We start from the raw sequence: 20,917 nt of genomic DNA on the forward strand, positions 1-20,917 counted from the left end.
AAACACGTCTGATATGTCAGGTAACACAAGGATGTGGAAACAAAACTGTTAATTTTTGCATGAGTTGTGCAGCTTCAACATGCGATGAATGTGCAAGAATATTGAAAAAGAAATTGTTCAACTGCTCATCATAAATTCCACTATCAGTAAGAAATCAATTCTTATTTGACAGAATCATAATAAAGACTTTCTCATGCTCAATTTGACACGCTTGTTTTACATCTTTGTCATATTATGGGATTACTGAAAAATGTTTTTGGACTGAAAAAACATTGTAAATAATGTATAATAAATAATATTTCTACTGAATTACATCATTTTTTAGCTAATTTTGAACCCCATTTTATATTCATAAACAAATATAACTTTCCATTATGAATACGCAATTAAACAACATTGATTAAGAGTAGGAAGAAATCCAGAAACCAAAAATAAATATCCTGCTTTTGCTAGGAAACACTGTTTTTTCAAAGTTTGGGTCAATTAAGTTTGGGTCAATTCGACCCAGTCCGCGGTTCTAGGTATACCGAAAGTGCCGCGGTTCTAGTGTTAATGAATATTTTACGGTGTCACTGATGTTGAAACGTTTATTGAAGCCAGGAGGAAAACATCTTTGTTACTCTTTCACCACCATGGAAAACAGGATTTCTGGAGAGAACAGAAGTTGGTGTATATAGAGATTCATCTTTTCATCCATTCAAGGCCTAATTGAGTTGGGCATATAGCCATTGTGTCTATCATAATCCTGCATAAGAAGAATTCTGGAATAAGAGAGATAAGAGGCATGTCATGTAATTGTATTGTAAAACCACGATATGAAAACTAGATAGCTGGACCAGTGGTGTGAATAAATTACACAAGTAATTCTAAATTATCATTCTGAATCTTGGCCATCTTGATACGCATGACCCGGGGTCCCAACTGCATAACTGACCTTATGTCAATTGGATCAACGTTTGGGAAAGTTTTCATTGTAGCATTTATTATGTTGGTAGCCAGCACTTGTGAAACCCGTACAGCGTCTTTTTGCCTAGGGGACTTATGATGATATTGAGACAGCCCTGATTTGAATCAATACTAAATATCAAAAGAGGATTTTTCCCTGAATCTAAGGCTCAATTTCAGAGATTTATTCGCGAAAATTAGTGGCTGAAATTTTTAGAGCTACACTGATACTAACAAGAAAATCCACCACCTTTTTACACCTTTTTAACATTTTTTACACACTTCGAGAACAGGTGATAAATGTTTTTATTCATGCCAAACAATTCACACTCCACGGAAACACGAACACTTAATCACCATAAACATCTTTTGTGTTTTGTAAACTGAATTTAAAAGAAAAAATGGTGTAAAACCATTTAAAAAGTCACTTATACCATAGTGATTACGCAAGTTTAAACCAGCGTTTAAAGCACAATTGGCTCATTAGCCCGGATATGGACACGCGCTTTTGTAGACACTTTTTTTTGTTATTGTTGTTTTGTGCTGTTTGATTCCGAACCATGAAAGCTTGTCTTTATGGAATGTAATCTTTTGAATCCTGCTTAAGTATTTTTCTTCTTGACGTCACTCGCCGAGGTTTGTTGAAGAAATAGGGCAAGCTTTTGGGCTTCCCAAAGACACGAGCCAGAGACCACGAGCGAGAGAGAGAGAAATATGAGGAAATGTTAAAATCGCCCGCTTATATGCGCTCGACCTCGAAATGAAAGAATTAACGAAATAATGCGTCGGAAAAGTTTCCGACATCTATGGAAATAATTTGCTGTTGTTTTTGTTTTTTTTTTCTCGCTCGATCTCATCTTAGCGTAGAGAAATGCCGAAATCCGTCATTTTCTGAAAGTGAAAGTTCGAAATCGGAATCATGCGCCTGCATGATGCGTAAAAACCTTCTTTTAAAACTTGTTTGGATAGTGGTTCAACCAAGATGAAATTCAATTTCAAATCGGTGAGCTCTGTATTCTAATTTTTGTATCGGTAATAACCGGTAAAGGTGATAAATTGGTTGTTATACATAATAAATGGTTGTTATCCATATGTATACCCTGTATATTTACCAGTCGCCTTGGTAAGTTTCATAAATTTACCACTTTTACAGGTGAATACTCATGCGTTGTTGGTAAATTTGATAAATATATAATAAAAAGATTATAACTTTTACTGGAGGTTATGCATAATATACAAATGCCGTTGGTAAATTTAATAATTTGAATTTTATCGCCATCATCTGTGATTATGCATAATACCCAAATGTAATTGGGGAATTTGATAAAAATTGAAAAAAAAAATTGCAAATTAGACTAGCATATGTGCTGAATATAGTCGGATCCCGATACAATGGTATCTAATTTTACGATTGCACACCAAATATAACACATGTTTGACTTATCATGTATAATATATCATATGGTTCGATTTATCATGTTTACCAACGACGCAACGCTTGGGTATTATGCAAAATCACCGGTAAAAGTGACACTTTTTTACTGCCTATTATATTTACCAACGACGCTTGGGTACTATACATAATCGCCGGTATAATCGATGCATTTAGGGAAATTTATCCCACTTACCAAAATTCTTGGTAATTATGCATATTAACTGGTAAAGCCGGAAAGTTCACAACATTTTCGGTCTACGGGTCGAATATGCGGTATTTCTACCCCTCAGACATGACCTCATGTAGTATATAGGGTGGTTATATGACCTATATTTTACGGGATAGTCCCGTAATTTTGGCCGTCACAATCAAGGCCGTAACGATACGATTTTTGTGAAGCGGGGCATGATTTTGCCTCCCCATCCCACAGTGAAATTTGGTGATTTTATAACAGTGGTTTTGTCCCCAACTAAAATTTGTCGCTTCCTAAATTTTACCCACCGGGGCAGTTGCCCCATACTTCTTCTCGCCCTGGTCACAATTATTAAAATGCCTCGTATTTTTCCTTGTTGTTTTGAAGTATCAATACCTTTTTCATGACGTATAAATAATGTTATGATAATTTTGACTGAATCATAATTAAATTATAGTCATATAAATATGTTCATCGCACATATTTGTCAAATGTATGTGGTTTCTTTTGTGAATCACGCTTATTTATTTATTTACCAATTGCTATGGAAGGCCTTCCGAGGATCTTATTCCACTTGACAAAAAAGACGAAGTGCAATTACTTGTCTTTAACAACTTTTTTTGGCCATAACTTAGTTGCATTTGGCAACTTTTTGGTGGTGATTATTGGTAGCTTTACTTGTCTTTCACAGTTTAATGCTATAATTGGCAACTTTACATAACTTTCACAATTTTTGGCGATAATTAGCAATATCCTGTATGAATACAGATTTACTGCATTCTTATGAGGGAAGAAAATATGATCAGTCCATGTATTTATTACGTTGTGTATTGTTGATACTTTTCTATCAGAGTAGAAAAGTTTTTTGGAAAAGCTTTTGCATACCTAGTAGCCAATTTCTTTTTATTCTTGGAGGATACCTATTGCTATGTTTCTGGATGGCGCGCCAAGAACTTGTGAAAGATCTCGTTCGTTCTAACAGTTGAAATCTTCGCGTTCAATCCGATTTATTTAATTCTTAAACACAAGGGCTTATGTCAGAAGGAGCGGATTTGGCTTTGCCACTGTAAAACTCCAAATCTCTATAACAATGTGTTTTGCATTCTGTTTTGAAGTAAACATAATTTTTTTTCCACAATTTTTGCTCCTAAAACAGCCATTCCCTCAATTTAGATCGTTTTCCTCCTTTGTTTTAAAATTCTAGCTCTATTTGAGTATTCAGAGTAAAAAATCACGGTATTTTTTCCAAGAGTTTAGAGATAATATTTTCATCACCGACAGTAGTCATGTGGGAATTATAACGAATTCACATCAAGAGGACCCAGGTTCAAATCCCACCGGTAGTTCAGTGGTGGTTGACTGAAGTTGGTTTTCTGTCGTTTTTCCAGCTTCAGCTGAAATGAGAGTAGATCTCAACGTTGGAAAGTCTCGCAACAGATCCTACAACCACGATCGCATCCAGAAACAAAAACTGACTCGGTGCGGATCCATTTTGCCCCTCTTCCTCATAATTTTGAACGAACAAAAAGAAAACTTGCCGCCCTTCCTTGTCCAGCGCACGGGGCTCCAGATCCTCTCCTACTGCCTTCCGCAAGTTCCGGTCCGCCTACAACAGAAAAAAATATTCAAACATTACACTTCACTCACAAATCGAAATTCAAATGGTAGCACTAACTTCACTCGCAATACAGATACTCATGCAGACGGTTCGGTATATCGGGTATCAGTTAAGTATAGAACCCTATAGTATAAAGAATTCGCGCGCGACACAAGTTACGTTCGAAAGTAGAAAATGGTAGCAAATCACTCAGTGATAGACCGGAGAGGCTCGGTTTAAAAGAAGAAGGACCGATGGTACCACTCAGGGTCGCAACTAGATGCTTGGTCACCCGGGACAAGCGCGCATTTTGTCGCCCCTTTGTAATGTTGAAGGAGAGGTTTCAGAATGAAATTCTGCGCCCCCTCGGGTTCAGCGCTCGGGGCACGAGACCCGCCTGCTCCCCCCCTAGTTGCGGCCCTGGTACCACTGCATTTTATTTTGCTAATTATGTTAAAAGCTCCAGCATAGTGTTAGCAGATTCTTAAACTGAGAAAGGAAGACGCCTGCGCGCACTCTTAGTGACGTCACTTGCCTCAATTTTCACAATAGATGGCGCCACTACTTCTACCAAAATAACTGTCCTCAGCAATAATTTTTCCCAATTCTCAAACAGAACCGCTTAAAAATATCAGAAACAGAAATGTTCTGGGAATTTCAACGGTCATTGACGAATATGTGTGGAAAGAAAAACAAAAACACTTTGTCAATGAAGAAATACTATTTCAAAGTGGGGAGAAAAAAAATTCCCCAGTAAAAAAAAAAGGAAAATAATTCAGAAAACCTAAAAAGGAGGACAAAAGGGTGAATTTTTTTAATCGTAGGAGGACGCTTCAAATGACATCAAAATGGAGGACGCTTCAAATGACATCAAAATGGAGGACGCTTCAAATGACATCAAAATGGAGGACGCTTCAAATGACATCAAAATGGAGGACGGGTAGTGTATCCCTACTCCAGCACAAAACCGATTCAGAAACTAGACGTTATGAGTCTTTCTCAATTACTGCTTCATCTGGTAATTTTTCAAGAAATTTTAAGTAGACATTTCTAAAGTATAGTTTCTTCAAATATTTCACAGAAGAAACTAAACAATAGCAGTTTTTTTTAAATATTTGGAAACTGCATCGCATAAAATTCAAAGCGCAATTCTAGAAGTGCCTCAATAAAGATCTATTGTCCGTAAAGATAGGCGTGGTTTTCATTTGAATTACGTGAGCGAATTTTAATTGAAACAGTAAACTGATGTGATTTTTCTTGTTTATTTCTCAACTTTACCCTTTACGATATTTTTAAAATTTCCCCGATCCGCATTATAACTGGCACATTCGACATCGCGGAAACTTCTCTAAATTCTCACCTATTTTCAAGAAGAGTTATTTTCTTCTTCGATTACGAGCTGATAACTGCTTCCCCCCGCCACGCTCCCCCACAACAAGAAAATTCATCCGTCCATCGCTTTACTTCCTTCACTATGGTACAAAAACACCTGCCATGACGTGTGTAGCTTTCTAGGAAATTATATTTATTTGTAGTGAGTTGATATATTTCTTTACGATAATGAGAGAAGTGGGGGGGGGACACATTGTCTTTTTTTCTCGCGCCTTTCCTTATCTAACCTTGAACAAGAGCTGACTCCGCCCTCTAGCAGTTGATTTTGATTGGAGGGGTGGGATGGGAAAAGCAAGTTTTACGGTAAAAACAACTTCAAGACGTTTTTAAAAGCCGAGATATTTCGGGGTGGATGGAAACAAAGCAGATCAAGTTTGACGAGATATTTCACGGTGACTACTGCTGAACGACGCATGCACCTTCGCCCACATTCCTTTGCGCAACTTCTAATGAATTGGTAAATATTGGAATGTGCGTGCTGTGAAACTAACGTGAAGTGTGTTTCCGAGCAATGCCTGCTGTGTGTAGTGCTTCCATCTGCCATAAATTTTTTCCAACTGTGAGTCAAGTGTAATGATTGAATAATTGTAACGCTTTAGATCAGTTGCTCGAGACTTTTTTCATGGGACGATCGGCTCGCTTTCGTGCTTCGAAGTTGGGATCCACAGAAGAACCTACTTCAGCAGACGACCTACCGTCTGCTGAAGTAGGTTCTTCTGCTGAAGCCGGTGGGGTTCAAACCTGGATCCTCGTGATGCGGAGAGGGGGTGGGCATGGGTCGGTGGACCACTCGACATCCGCAGCGGCATTTCAGGGTGACGGAAATAAAACAGATCGAGTTTGATCAGGCACCTCGGGATTGCTGCTGCAAGGGTTAATGAGGGTACAAAAGCAATAATTGAACAAAAGGAATGAAATAACGGAAAAAGTATAAGATTATGTTCCTTTATTTTATAAGGTCATATTTTACACATTTTTAGGTCATAAATTTTCGCATATTTTTAAGATTTTTCGGTCATAAAAATCCAATCCCTAGTCATAACAAGACCCTTGCCCAATATTCCAAAACAATTCGTACACGAACAAGGGTTTAATGGAAAAACAAGTCACAAAGAGACTTAATATATACGGTTTTGAGAACTTTCGGTGAAGAAAAACAATTCACAGTCGATCCGCTTATAACGTTCCCGTTTGGAACGTTCTCGTGCTTAGTACGACTTATCTTCATGCTCCAAGTAATTCTCATCAAGATTTCCCGTTTAAAGTGTTTTCCTGCTTACAACATTTTTTTTAATGAAGGTTTTCCGAAAGATATTATAAGCGGGATCCACTGTATATTGATTTTTCTTCTTCTAACGATCATTTTGACCGCTACCGTCGTTCTAGCTTAACGCTAAACGACGCTAAAAAAAACCAATTTCATTATAAATAAATAATTTAAAATTTTATCAAACAATCAATTTCATTATAAATTTTAGTAAAAGGTAATTCGAAAATTTCCAGGAAAGAAATAATTTATTTTAATAATTTTTAGAAAAGAAAAATTCTACAAAATCATGAAAGAAACAATTTCAGTATTTGTTTTAGAGAAAATAATGCACAGTTAATTAGAAGAAATAAATGCAGAATTAATAAGAGGAATATTGTTTTTGAACTGACCAAAAAGCATAACGAGAAAATTATTTCCATAATTATTTAGGGAATTAATTTTATGATTAGTTTCGAAAATAATTCAGAATCAAAGAAAAAATAATTTCCGAAAAACTGAATTTAATTAAATTTTTGATCCAAAAATTTATAAACATTCATATTTAATGGGAAAAAAATGGTCGAACTAATGCAGTCGTTTATTAAAATCACGTTGCCGTGTATTAAAATCACGGGTAATTTAATCATTAGGGTATTGTTATCACTTTCGCAAAGAATGGATCATTTGATCATTTTTGTCGCACCACGGTCATTTTCTGCACACGAGGGCTAATTAGACCGGGACCTACAATTTATTGCCGATTCCGAACGGCAGGCTTGTATTTTTTTTATACTCGTCGAGAGGTTGGTGCGCTAACCCGTCGATGGGGGACTCCCTGCGGTAGCAATTTTTGCTGCGGTCATGTCACCATTGCAAAGAATGGAACTGGCTAGTATAATAATATTAATAATATGGGAAGTGATTCATTTATAGCTAGTGGCATTTCGGATAATGTTATCAATTTTTATCGGTCAAAAGGGGTTTTTTTTGCTCATTCTGGAGCTAAGATTGAGAAAAGATGGCTAGAAGGGGTCACCCCCCCCCTTGTTGACAAACATTTCCGATAATGTCGTAATTAGTCCGTATTATTTTCTGTGGTCCATGTACAGGGTGCATAGGTAACAGGGAGTATGACATTTCACTGGCGAACCGTTGATCCTACAGGGACACTTCCAATTAGAGAAAATATCCAAATAACGTGCTGTATTCAGATACGTCATTCATGTTTCAACGGGATTGGATAGTTTTTAAAATAAAACAAATTAACTTTTTATACATTCCCCCCGTGTGCCACAAAACCCAAATTGAAAACCTCAACCCTGTCTTGCCAACAACAAAATAAAATCCACGTTTCTGAGTGCAATATTCACTGAGATATTCGAATCGGGAAAAACTGAGGAATATTGGGAAAGAACAGCGTTGAATGCGGAAAAACCTTTTTACCTGCCTTTAATGCTAGTCATAATCTAGATCAGCGGTTCTCAACCTTTTTTGACTCGCGGAGCCCTTTTGGGCATATAATTTCTATAGTGGAGCCCCGTAGATCTATTTTTTACTTATTCAGCAAAAAATTACTCATTTATTTTTATTATTCTAAAGTAATTATAATTATTTTTTTCCAAATAACTTTTTATTTTATTTTCCTCGAGCGGCCGCGGAGCCCCTGAGGAGCGCACAAGGAGCCCCAATGGCTCCGCGGAGCACCGGTTGAGAACCGCTGATTCTAGATCATTCGAGTGACCCGTGGTTTCAATTCCGCATCTCTTAAGTGGTCCGCGGCACATTTTCAGATTACTTGAGTGGCTGTCAATAGATTTTCGGATCATTTCAGTAACCCGCTGTTCCAAATCACTTATGCAGACTGCGGCACATTTCCAGATTGTGAAATTCCAGAATTTTATTTTATAAAAACTGCGGCACATTTTCACTTGAATCGTCGTCAGCCCATTTCCGGGTCACTTCAGTAACCGGAGCCGCAGCTCCCAAATCACTTAACCAGACCTTACACTACTTAACTGTATATGCACCTCGTACACACTCCTCTACGGAATTTACGCTTTCACTTGAGAAGACCGCGGTACATTTCGAAATCACAAAATCAGACAAACACTGGAGATAACCTGATGACACGAAGGGTATCTGGTACCAAGACAAAGAAATAGTGAGGTGGATACAGTGCACTAGCGTGAGTTCTCGAAATACTTCGGGGCAAACATTTTTTTGGGGCTCCCCTTGAAAAGGTTGAAAAACAAGTGGATATTTTTTAGCCTCCCCCGACAGTTATCTAGTGCAAATAATAATTAATTAAAGGGGATTGGGTGCACGATCTCGGCTTCCCGTGCTTTCCTATGGGAAAAATCTCCTTTTAAGGAACATTTAAAAATTTTCTGTTCTCACTATATATTATATAGATACTCAATTTTTTTCTCTCAATTACTATGGATATTTTTATTTTATAAAATTTACAAATATTTTATATGGATATTTTTTAACTTCAACAACATGAAACTTTTTCAGAAACCATCAAAATTTGCTCATATTTTGTGCCATAAAAATTTTAAGAATAAATTTAATGAAAAATTCCTCGTGTTGAAGCACATAACACTATAGTGTTGAAGCACATAACACTATAGTGTTGAAGCACATAACACTATAGTGTTGAAGCACATAACACTATAGTGTTGAGAGACACACAAAGTTACAAGACATTTGAATACAATGACGCGTGCACAATGCAAACTCACTGCTCACGCGAACAAAAACCATTTTTGAATTTTTTCCCTCCACTTAATAACATAAAACTTTTAACTTACCTTAATTGTGAAAATACGCTCCACGTGACTCTTTCGAACAATTTTGAAATTGTTTTGTGGGGAAGGTAGCAGTTTTGGATTTTCCGTCTGGAAAGTTTTAAGAGCGCTGGATTGGACTGAATTATTCCTGCATCAACCTTAACGTCATTGTTCGTAACTCGATTCTAAATTTGAAAATTCCGCTTCAATTGTTCAAAACTTAAGTTTGTTAGAAGTTCGTTAGGAAATTTCATTATGGTCATTCTGCATCGAGGATATTAAAACGGCAAATGAATCTTCAAGCTTTATATGTATCAACGCCATATCATCATGCGTTATAGGATACGTGATATTTTTGACGCAGTGAAAATGGAAGGAAAAATTTAAATATTAGATAAATATAATGATTAATCAAGGTAAATTATTTCCAAGATCATTATCATTAGTAACCATGAGTTGTTTTTCATTTAAAGTTTTTAATTCAATGTAAATAACTTAGAGGTCTCATATCTTTTTACATGACGGAAACCTATAATAGAAATATCATTAAAAATATTAGTTAACCATTGATTCATTACAATTTTTTACGCGTGTGCTTCATTGTATGTGTTATCCTAGTATAAATTTTTGCGTATCTTGAATATACTTAATTTTTTGTAAATTTAAAAAAAAAACTCATCAAAAACCGCTCGCGCGCATCGTAAAATACCGTGACACACACATCAATGTAATTCAATAAAAATTTATCAAAAATGAAAGTAACTGCTCAGTTCATGAAATGAAGGAAAAATTTCAGATTTCATTGACTCAATCTCATTTAAAACTAAATTCTAAATTTACAAGTGTCTGAAATTTGAAATCAAAATTATATTTTAAATCAGATTGAGTCAATGAAATCTCAGACGTTTTCTTCATTTCATGAACTTATATATATATATATATATAAATCGATTTTTATTCACTTATATTGATGTCATGCTATTTTATCCTGCGCGCAAGCTGTTTTTAATGCTTTTTTTTTGACAATTTCCAAAAAAATTAAGTATCCAAAATACGTAGAACTTTATACGACGATAGAAAATAGCATATTTATAGAGTAGCGCACACAACCAAGGACATGTGCAAGAAATATTTTTGAAATAAATCGATGGTTGAAATAGTATTTTCAATGATATTTCTATTAGAAAACATTTTTTCAACATGAAATCAATAGGCTCTCTGTATATTATGCCGAGGTGAATAGAGAAACAGGGTTATTTCGCTATACCGGGGCACTTACCATTATATCAGAGAGACAATATTTTTTCTCCTAAAAACACGCATAGTAGCGTGAAAGCCTATTGATTTCATGTATCAGCCGAGCAAAAAATTATCATCCTTCTCTACTGTCGTCAATCGGAGGCCATTCGCTAGGCTGCAGTTTCTACTCAGCAAAGCCCGCTATGCGTGTTTTGAGGAAAACTTACGCACTTACCATCATACCACAAAGAGAGGTCGTCTCTCTATGGTATGATGGTAAAATGTTACTGGACTTGCAATTCCACTGAATAATGTTATGAATTGCTTCTATGGTATAATGACAATAGTGGTCTTCATCAACTGATTTGCCTATAGCCATGATCCAACGTGGGACCCACACCCCGCAGAAGAGCAATATGATTTTTGAAGGGCCCACTTTTTATTAAACTAGCTGTAATACCCGGCGCTGCCCGGGTTTTCTTCAATGAGGTTTTTTTGGATCGCGTGATATCTCCTTCTTTTTTTCTTGAGGGACATACAACCCGTGTCCAAGTTAACCAATATGGCGACTTCCTGCGCCTCTCATGAAAGAAACAAATCTAGATTTAAAGGAACGTAAAAATAAATATATATTCTTTTCTTTTTTTAAAGGGTTCTAGGTATTTCGATTCCCTTCCCCCCCCCCTTTGAATTTCAAATTATCTATCTCTGCCTGTTTTTGCTTCAAAAAATGCTTAATTAAAGCTGTGGAATTTTTTCGATGTACTTTTTACGGGCCCATAATTAATTTTAAAGCAACCTAAACTATATGAATTTATGCAGTTCGATATTAAAAGACAATACGGAGACATTAATTTCTATGCTTGAGAAGATATAAATAAAAAGTTGAAATCAATGTTATTGCCTGGATATCCAAGTCGAAAGTAGGTCCGGCTAATTGCTTCATATTTAATTTTCTGGTCTTCGTATCCCTAAGCGAACTCAATATTTCAAAAATCGAGAATTCAATTTAATTTTTAATATTATTGATGTGGCAGGAAAACCCCCGCCAAATTTCCGCATTTCTACATTAAAATCGGCAATTTTAACACTGATTTCTATGGGGGAATCATCCTTTGCCTTACCCTCAAAGTGATGCCGATGATGGTGTCTATTAAAAAAGCTCTCAGTAAAATTCGGCAATTTTAACACTGATTTCTATGAGGATCACCCTTTTCTTGACCCTCAAAGCGATGCTGATGATGATTATGACGTCTATTCAAAAACCCTCGTTACTGGCAGGATTTAAAATGTATCAAACCATTATAAAGGCATAAATTATTATACATATGCATATACTAACAGAATTAAAGATGTGACAAACCGTTGCAAAGGCATACACACGTCTGAAACACATTGCTAGGGAACCACGGTAACCAAAGTAAACGTTCGGAAAGTGATTGTTGAGGTCCAAAAACCATTGTTGCCCGACAGTTTTTTGCCCATTTGGGGCATTTGACTACTCTGACGAAATTTTAAAGTAGCCTATCGTTTAAGTCGGGTCTCATTTGGTATATATGCTAAATTTGGCGACGATCGATCTAAAATTGCAGATTTGTATAGAGAACATACACACACACAGAAAATCAATTTTATATATATAGATGAGGGAATCTGGGTTTATATAAATTCATATTTAATGACACAAATTTATTTCAGAATTGATGAAATTCATATATGGTATGTCTAATGAAAAAAATAATAATAATATTCTCTACTGATATAAGACACTGTTTGACTCGGCATCCTGGGCCCCGTTGGGTTTAGCCTCAGGCTCGTCTCAAGAGCATCAGAGCTCCCCGGGAAAATCGATCTTTCTGAGGCCCTCAATCTGACGAGAAATGCGTGTCTACCAATTCATATGCTTAATCTCGAAAATTTTAACTAGATTCCATTATCCCAAGGTCCCCCCCTTTCGTACTTGAAGCCGCCGGGCCGTGTCTGGGTTGGCCCATGCGTTAGGACAACATTGAAATAGGCACCTTTAAAACGCCACTTTATGAATCCAGATGCCATAGTCCATGGTCATTGGGCGGAATTTTTTTTAGCCTGCAACGCCTGAAATGTCTTGAAGAAACCTGATATGCAAACCAATTTAATAGTCTATTGGGCTTCTTTTTTCTTGCGAAAAATGTTGCCAATTGCCAGTGAAATTGCTAGTTATTGCTTATAAACAACTCCACCCTGGAAATGAAGTGATATAGCAAGTTTGCAAGTTATAAATAATTCTTGAATTAACCAAATTACCTTCATCTTTGATTTTAGTATTTGAATTAGAACAAGTTTTCATAGATAGGACTTTCTTGGAAAACGGAAACCAAGTGACGAAAAATGTGTTGTTATATCCGAGGTCGTGCGTTTTCATCGGATTCCTGAGAAAGTTTCATTAGTGTTATTATCCGGTGCACCACCTCCGGGCCAAATCCGGCCCGCCAAGGGGTCTCATCCGATCCGCGAACGGTTATCCGGTAAAAAGTATCAGTAGTAAGATGCTAATGATAATTCATGGAAAATACGGGAAATCAGGATTAAAACTTTTTAAGCAGGGGAAGTTTACTTACTATCAAATTCAAAATTTTTTAAACGCCTATGGGGTATAAGCTATTTTACCACTACTCATCATCTATTAATTCCTTCAGAAACCACAAAAAAAGTTAATTCATTCAAATAATTCAAAAATTGAAAAATTAATTCAATTAATTGATTGATTTTTTTAAAATTTCTTAAATCAATCTCAATCCCAAAAATATTTTAATTTTTCATTACAAGAAAAAAATGGCCCTCAAAGGGTGTTAATGCGTGTTTTACCAATTATTTCCAAAAAATAAATTTGCCAATTATAGCCGAAAAATAAAGTTTCAATTATTGTAAGAAAATTGTCAAACACAAGTAAAGTTTCTAATCATTTGTAAACTAAATAAATAATTTTGTAAGAAAATTGCCAAAGGGAAGTAAATTTGCTAATTACAACAAAAGAAATTGCCAAAGCCAAGTAAATTCGCTAATTATAGCCAAAGATATTGCCAAATGAAAGTTAAAGCCAATTATAGTAACAAAAATTATCAAGGCGAAAGTAAAGTTGCTAATTATAGCCCGAAAAATTGTCGGAGGTGACTAAAGTTGTCAACTATCGTTAAAAATCAGGATGGTCATAATTATACGGAAATGTTCCGTTAAATACTGGTCATAACTCATTCCATAAATTTTAGTTTCCGGCCTGCGTACGGCAGAAATACCACATATCTCGCCCGCGGACTGAATAGCCTGTCTCCTCTTGAACAGCCCGCAAATTATGGACGTTATAACCGAGTTTGACTCTATTATATTTGATTGGGCTGCGTTTAATCGTCTTATGACCATTGAAGGTTCCATGGAACAGTGAAGGGTATAGCGGGAATCTCTCTCAAACGTTCGTGATAATTCAGCAGAAATTCTAGGGATATCGTCCATTGCACTTGTCAAAAACGAACCTGTCAACTTTGACATTTGAAGCTTATATACGTGATTTTGTCCCGATAAGTGTTCCTTAATGGTTCCCCCATTCAAATAACCTGCCCGATGAGGTAATTAGATCGCTTGTGATCGCTTTAACGTTGAGGACATCCATCGATATTGTCGTTCATATCATCAAGAGCACTAATAAGTTTTGCTCCGAGGGTATAATTTATGAATATGTTACAGTAAATGTGATAAGTCGGTTAGTATACATGAATAACTGGTTATTATATGCATATACTTACCAATCGTATTGGTAAATTTGATGAATTTATCACTTTTTCCTGCGAATACGCATCACAATCGTCGTTAGTAAATTTGATAAATGCATTACCATTTTTAGAAAACCATAGGTCAGAAAATTTTTCGCTATTATCAATGATTATGAATAATGCCCCAGTGTAATTGGTGACTGATAAATAGGAAAAAATTCCAAATGAGTCTAATGTGTGATGAAAACATAGTCGGGCCCCGACATAATGATAACGAATTTTACAATCATATCCCGATATAGTGTGATACAATACATGTATAAATTACCATTATTGTACAGTATATATATATATATATATATTATATAGTACGATTTATCGTGTTTATCAACATACGTGACGCTTGTGTAATTATGCATAATCACCGGTAAAAGAGATAAATTTAGAAAAATTTATCAAACTTAACGAAAAGTTCAGCGATTATGCATAACCGGGTACCAATGACGCTTGTGTGACGTCCATAATCGCCGGTAAAAGTGATAAATTTCCCCAAATTTATCACATATCGGCCAATATGCGTAGTGCCCAAGCGTTGCGTCGTTGGTAAGCATGATAAGTCGTATTATATGATATATACTATACATGATAATTCATACATGTATTGCATCATTATATCGGGGTGCGATCGTAAAATTTGCTATCATTACATCGGTGTGTGTCCAACTATATTCATCACGCATACTAGACACATGTTTGGAGTATTTTCTTTTTCATATTTATTAAGTAAACCAATTACACAATACGGTATAAATGCATAATCACAGATAAAGGCGATGAATTTCACCGGTAACAGTGATAACGCTTTCCCGTATTTATCGACTTCACCCACGACACATGGTTATTATTCAAAATAACTGATAAAACTGGTAAATTTATCAAACCAAGACGATCGGTATGTACGTATGCGTAATAAATGATCGCCGACATCTGTAATACAGTATTTGTACAGATCATTATTTCTGCCAGACAGAGCGACGACACCTTTTGGTTGCAGTTAAAAGTAATTCTATGTACTTTTGTGATGAAATTCTCGAAAATTTTACCCGTATTCATTATGTTGCCGTACGTCTATTATTCTGTAAAATATGGATTTTTGTGTGCTAAACAATGTTTAAAACACTGTCGAAAGTATATGGGGGAAAATATTGTTATACATTTTACTCATTTCAAAGTATAAAAAAATGAGTGATTGATTCACTATAAAATTACATGGGTTTTTGTTGTAACGAACGGATTTTCATGTCTGTGTACTACCAGCGGTATTTTACCTGCTGCTTCTGGGACAAAATTTCAATTACTGTTAACTTGCCTGAGCTTAAAATTTCTCTTATACCACGAATCCCGATTTTTTTCCAAATTTTCTTTTCTCATACACAACGCTTACATGCATTCACAACTGACATCCATAATACTTTCATTTTTCTTTATAGGCCTTTCTGGGCTCGTCTGTAATCCCATATGAAAATCAGTCATAAAATCAGCTTTTTTTGTGATGGGGATAAGGGTAAAATTTTATTCTGGTCTAGTTCATGGTTATTGTATAAGAAAATCAATTCATATATGGGACCCATGCCTCATCCTCTCCCTCCATCCCATTGATGTAAACTAACAGGCCTCTCCTCAAGAGAGATAACGCAAAAAAACTTTCTTACGTCATAAAATTACAACTCCTATTCGCTTGGCGGCGCAGTATAAGCAATAGGCAGAACAATGATGAAATGGTTATATTGTGCCATAATGGAACCACGTCTGACAAATTATGGTTTTGACTATTTTTTATGGTTATGGTCAGATGGACACGCTATTAATATTAACTAATTAACTAACCGTGTGATTGATCCATATCCTACGGGACTCTAACCGAAAAGCCATTACCGGGAAACATATTTTCAATATGTTTAAAATGCAAAATGAAATAACACAAATGCTCATCCCGCAGCAGTCCACAATTTCCAAAAATTTCAGAGATAATAATTATACATACAATAAAATAGTACACGTATATGCATCCCATTCACATTCCACAATTTCCAAACATTTCAGAGATAGAAATACAAACAAAAATGAGTATATCAGATAGCCCAATCACATATGGCTAGTCATCAGAGATGCAATACGCTACCAGAGCGTATACTATAGTATACGCTCTGGTATATACTATAGTATTACACCTTGCTCTAAAGCAAGTGACGATGGCCCTTCAGCAATCTCTTGCAACTAATCGAGGGTCCCCTGACCACATTTCACAAACCATTGTTAGAATCATCCAGTTGAGTCCTTTCCCAACTCAAACGGGTGGCAAAACAATTTACACAATTTTCACTTTGATAAAAACGCATAACACGTGTGTTTATACAGAGACACATCGGAATGAACTAATCAGGCAAGCTTTTGTTGAACCGGATCTCGAGACACTTCTGAGGCATCGTCAAGAGTTTTTTTTTTTTCAGATTGGGAATGAAAAGCCCCTATGATTAATTCAATCTAACGGCATTGATAGCGGGACCCCTGGATGATCGCATGGGTGCCCAGTGTGTTAAGACACACCCTTTGGGAATCACTGAATGAGATATCAGCGGAGTTTCTATGCATTGATTATAACTGAAAATGAATTTTTTTGTTTCTATTTTCAGAGGAAAGGTTTATTTCCTGCTCTACTTTTGGTCTTGTTAAAGATTCTGGCATATTCAGCTGCCGAAGAAACCCAGGTAACAGGTTCAGTTAGAGTGTTGAATGAAGATCCGAATCGTATTCTAGTCAGACAGAACAAAGCGAACCGGATTGTGAGATCATCCGTCGAATACGAAGACCAATCCGAAGAGAAACCGAAACGGCGACCGTCACCTTGGAAGCATCTTCCTCGCAAACCTCAAGAAACACCGCCATCAGAGGACGGAACCACGCAAAACCATAAAGATGCCCAACGCCACGCGAGATTCAAAACGAATCCCTATGCTGCGGAAAATTCCTCATCTGACGATCCGTCAACCGAACCTCCGAAAAGACTTCCGAAAAGGAAGTTCCGTAAGAAACCGTCTCGTACTTCAACGGCGGCAACTGTTGTACTTTTCAAGCCTACGGATGTTACGCATATAAGAACCACTGAAAAATCTGTTAGATATCAAGTGAATGACAAACCCAGAGATACCAGAGAAAATGAGTTGCGTGGTACAAGCACGAAACTCGACAGAGGCCCAATCCAAAACCCCTCCGATAGCGGAAAATCTCAGACAGCTTCCAAAGATGATGAATACAAAGGGCTCCGTTTAAGTTCAGCTCCTCAAGATACCGCTAAAGAACCAAAGAGCTCAATTGTTCCAAAAACGCAGAACACTCGAACGCGTCAAGTTGCCACGATCCGTAGGCCAACCACAGTCGAACATCAAACAAGCACTACCAAGAAACCGAGCAATCTTGGCCGCCTACCCCATAACCGCCAAATAAGTAAGCCTGTCCGAAATGTGAGAAAAAAAGTAATCGTGCAACCTATACCAAAAGAAACGGATACTACCGTAATGGATGAAAAACAAGCAACCCATGCTCCTGAAAATATTGCGTCACCGGTACCATTTGCTAAGATACCAAACGAGGGAACAGCTCTACTTGAAGTTTCTACTCATTTACCCCTTCAAGGAGCCATCACCGACGAGCAGCAGAAGAATGAAACTGTAAATGGCGCGCAGAACCAAATTGCGCGTCCCGATTTCTTCGCTCCGTTTCAAAATTATCCCTCCTTCGGATTTCCACAGTTCAGACAACAACCGACGTCTCAAGCGAACCCTTCAACTGTCCAACAACCATCAGCATACCCCTATCAGAACTATCCTTATCAGCAGTACCCGGGTTTCCCTAACCCGAATTTCCATCCAACTCTTTTCAGTGACCCCAGACTAACTCATCAACAGCAGCAGCAGCAACAACAGGCTTACCATCAGCCCAACTACCCTGCTTATCAATGGCCGAATTATGGACCGCCTGTTTTCAATCAAGCCCCTGATCTGGCAGAACTGAGACGTTCAGTGTGGGAAGAAGCGAGCAAACTATCCCAGAGGCCTACGGAAACGACGACAGCGTTCTCTTTGCCGAGTTTTCAGATACCTAAAATCGACTATAACCAAGAAGGGTGCGAGACGAAATTCAAGGAGATAGAGAATCTACCTTTCTCGAGCTACGGCAGACCTCCCTTTCCTTCGCCGATATTCAAGAGGAAGAAGAGAAACGCTAAACGTGTCATAATGACCAGAGAATGCATCTTCCCGAATGGTGTGCCCAAGGGTCAAGCCACGATCAAAGAATTCGCTGAGGAGACTGTCAAGATAGATCCTCCCGTTGGTGATAATAACCCATTGCCGCCACCACCATCTCAGGCAGAAACCGAAGCAAAAGATCTCACTGCATCTGCTTCGTTACGGGCCGTTGAAAATAAAGTGCCTAATTTCAGTCAGGCACGATTCGATATCATCAAGGGTTACTTTTACGATGAGTAATCCTGAAAAAACGAATATACGCTGGAAGTAAAATTTATTTGTTCTTCGCTGATAACGATCCCAACGGTTATGAGTCTTGTGAATTTTGTGTGTAAATGTTCTATGTCTAATAAAACTGTAAATATCAAGAAACAAGAAATTTTATTGAAACTAGCAAATAACGCTAAGTTGTCGCTTTTTTTTTCTGTCTCAGATTTAAGCTGATAATATTTAGAAATTTATTAACATTACACACACACACATATATGTATACATAATACACCAGAGAGTAATTACAGGACAAATACGAAACATAGAAACATACATAAACACGGTCTGCTTATATGAGCCTAAGGGATCTGGCATGATCCGTCCAAGGCAAACCAATGAAGAAATTATACTAGTGGCAATCACATTTCAAAGAAGAGTGAAAAGCATAATCTTGAGCATTATTTCAAAAATTAAATTACTAGACAATCTCGACATTCACCATATTTTCAGAGCGGTAACCAAATTCAATTACGTCTATTTGATTTGAGGGGTAAGGAATTATATATATATTTATATCAGGGGTTATTTATATAGTGGTTACTTATATATCAGTGGTTATTTATATTATATATCAGTGGGTATTTATATTATATATCAGTGGGTATTTATATTATATATCAGTGGGTATTTATATTATATATCAGTGGGTATTTATATTATATATCAGTGGGTATTTATATTATATATCAGTGGGTATTTATATTATATATCAGTGGGTATTTATATTATATATATATATATAGTGGTTATTTATATAGAATTATATATATATGTTACGCGTGGTCGGTGCGACGTCGTGCGGTGGGCTCGCTCACAAGTAGAATATAGCGACTGTTAATTATTTACATGTTTTATTTACAATTTATACAACCATTATAACTTTAATGGCAGGAGCGTGTGGCAGACGTACGGAGAAGCCGAATGCAAAACAAACAACAAAGATAGTCGGCTTTGACTGCGTAAAAATACACATGTTGCCACACTGGCATAAATAATAATAAAAAGGAATGATAATAAACAGTTGAAAAAGGGTCGCTAGATATATTATATCAGTGGTTATTTATATATATATATGATTATAGATTTCTTATATACGAGTTTAAATTTTTGTCATTCTTTAGATCACGGCTTAAGTTGTTGGAGTTTTTGGGGACAAGTTAGATAAACTGTTTTTGGAAGATGGTTTTTCTAGGTTTGTGAATGTCATAGGAAATTCCCCGTCTGCTTTCCGGGTTTGATTTATTTTTTTTATATTAAACCAAGAGCGATTTCTTTGTATAAACATTAATACCTTTGCCATATGTAGAGTTTGCTAAGATTACAACGGTAATCATTTCAATAACGGGCTCTATTTGAATGGAACAATGTACGTAAAATTTTGTTAAGAGAAATATTGATCGGATTTAAGTTTGTTTCATAGTCACCTCCCACGCAGATTGAATACTGAATCAACGAAAGAACCCAGACATAGTACATGGTCAAAAGAAAATCCATGGATACAATAATTTTTAAACTGAAAATTCGAATACACTGCTGGCCACCCAAATTGCAACACCAAGAAAGACAAGAGATATCGCAACAATATTTATTTTGTAGATAACATGTTGACCAAGCATCAAATGATTAAATTTATAGACTTCTGTGAAGTGTGGTTCCTGCCAAAATCAGTAGCCAGAGAAGCCGCCATTGTTGGAGATCACCGCTGCCACACGCCTCGGCATTGATTCAAAGAGACTTTGGATGTGTTCTTGG

General features: G+C 36.6%; 1 protein-coding gene across 1 annotated transcript; it reads left to right on the plus strand.

Annotated features, from left to right (window-relative positions):
• The first annotated feature begins 1,820 nt into the window (after window positions 1-1,820).
• Window positions 1,821-19,245, plus strand: LOC149087929 (uncharacterized). The gene is made up of 2 exons (XM_089252605.1): window positions 1,821-1,948; window positions 17,282-19,245. The coding sequence occupies exons 1-2, from the start codon at window positions 1,928-1,930 to the stop codon at window positions 19,133-19,135; spliced, it is 1,875 nt and encodes a 624-aa protein (XP_089108731.1). The 5' UTR covers window positions 1,821-1,927; the 3' UTR covers window positions 19,136-19,245.
• Window positions 19,246-20,917: the final 1,672 nt, after the last annotated feature.

Source organism: Pholcus phalangioides, unplaced genomic scaffold (genome assembly GCF_987345545.1).
Source record: "Pholcus phalangioides strain wild (caught in Gottingen) unplaced genomic scaffold, Ppha-v1.0 ptg000003l_1, whole genome shotgun sequence".
In the NCBI taxonomy this organism is placed as follows: Eukaryota; Metazoa; Arthropoda; class Arachnida; order Araneae; family Pholcidae; genus Pholcus; species Pholcus phalangioides.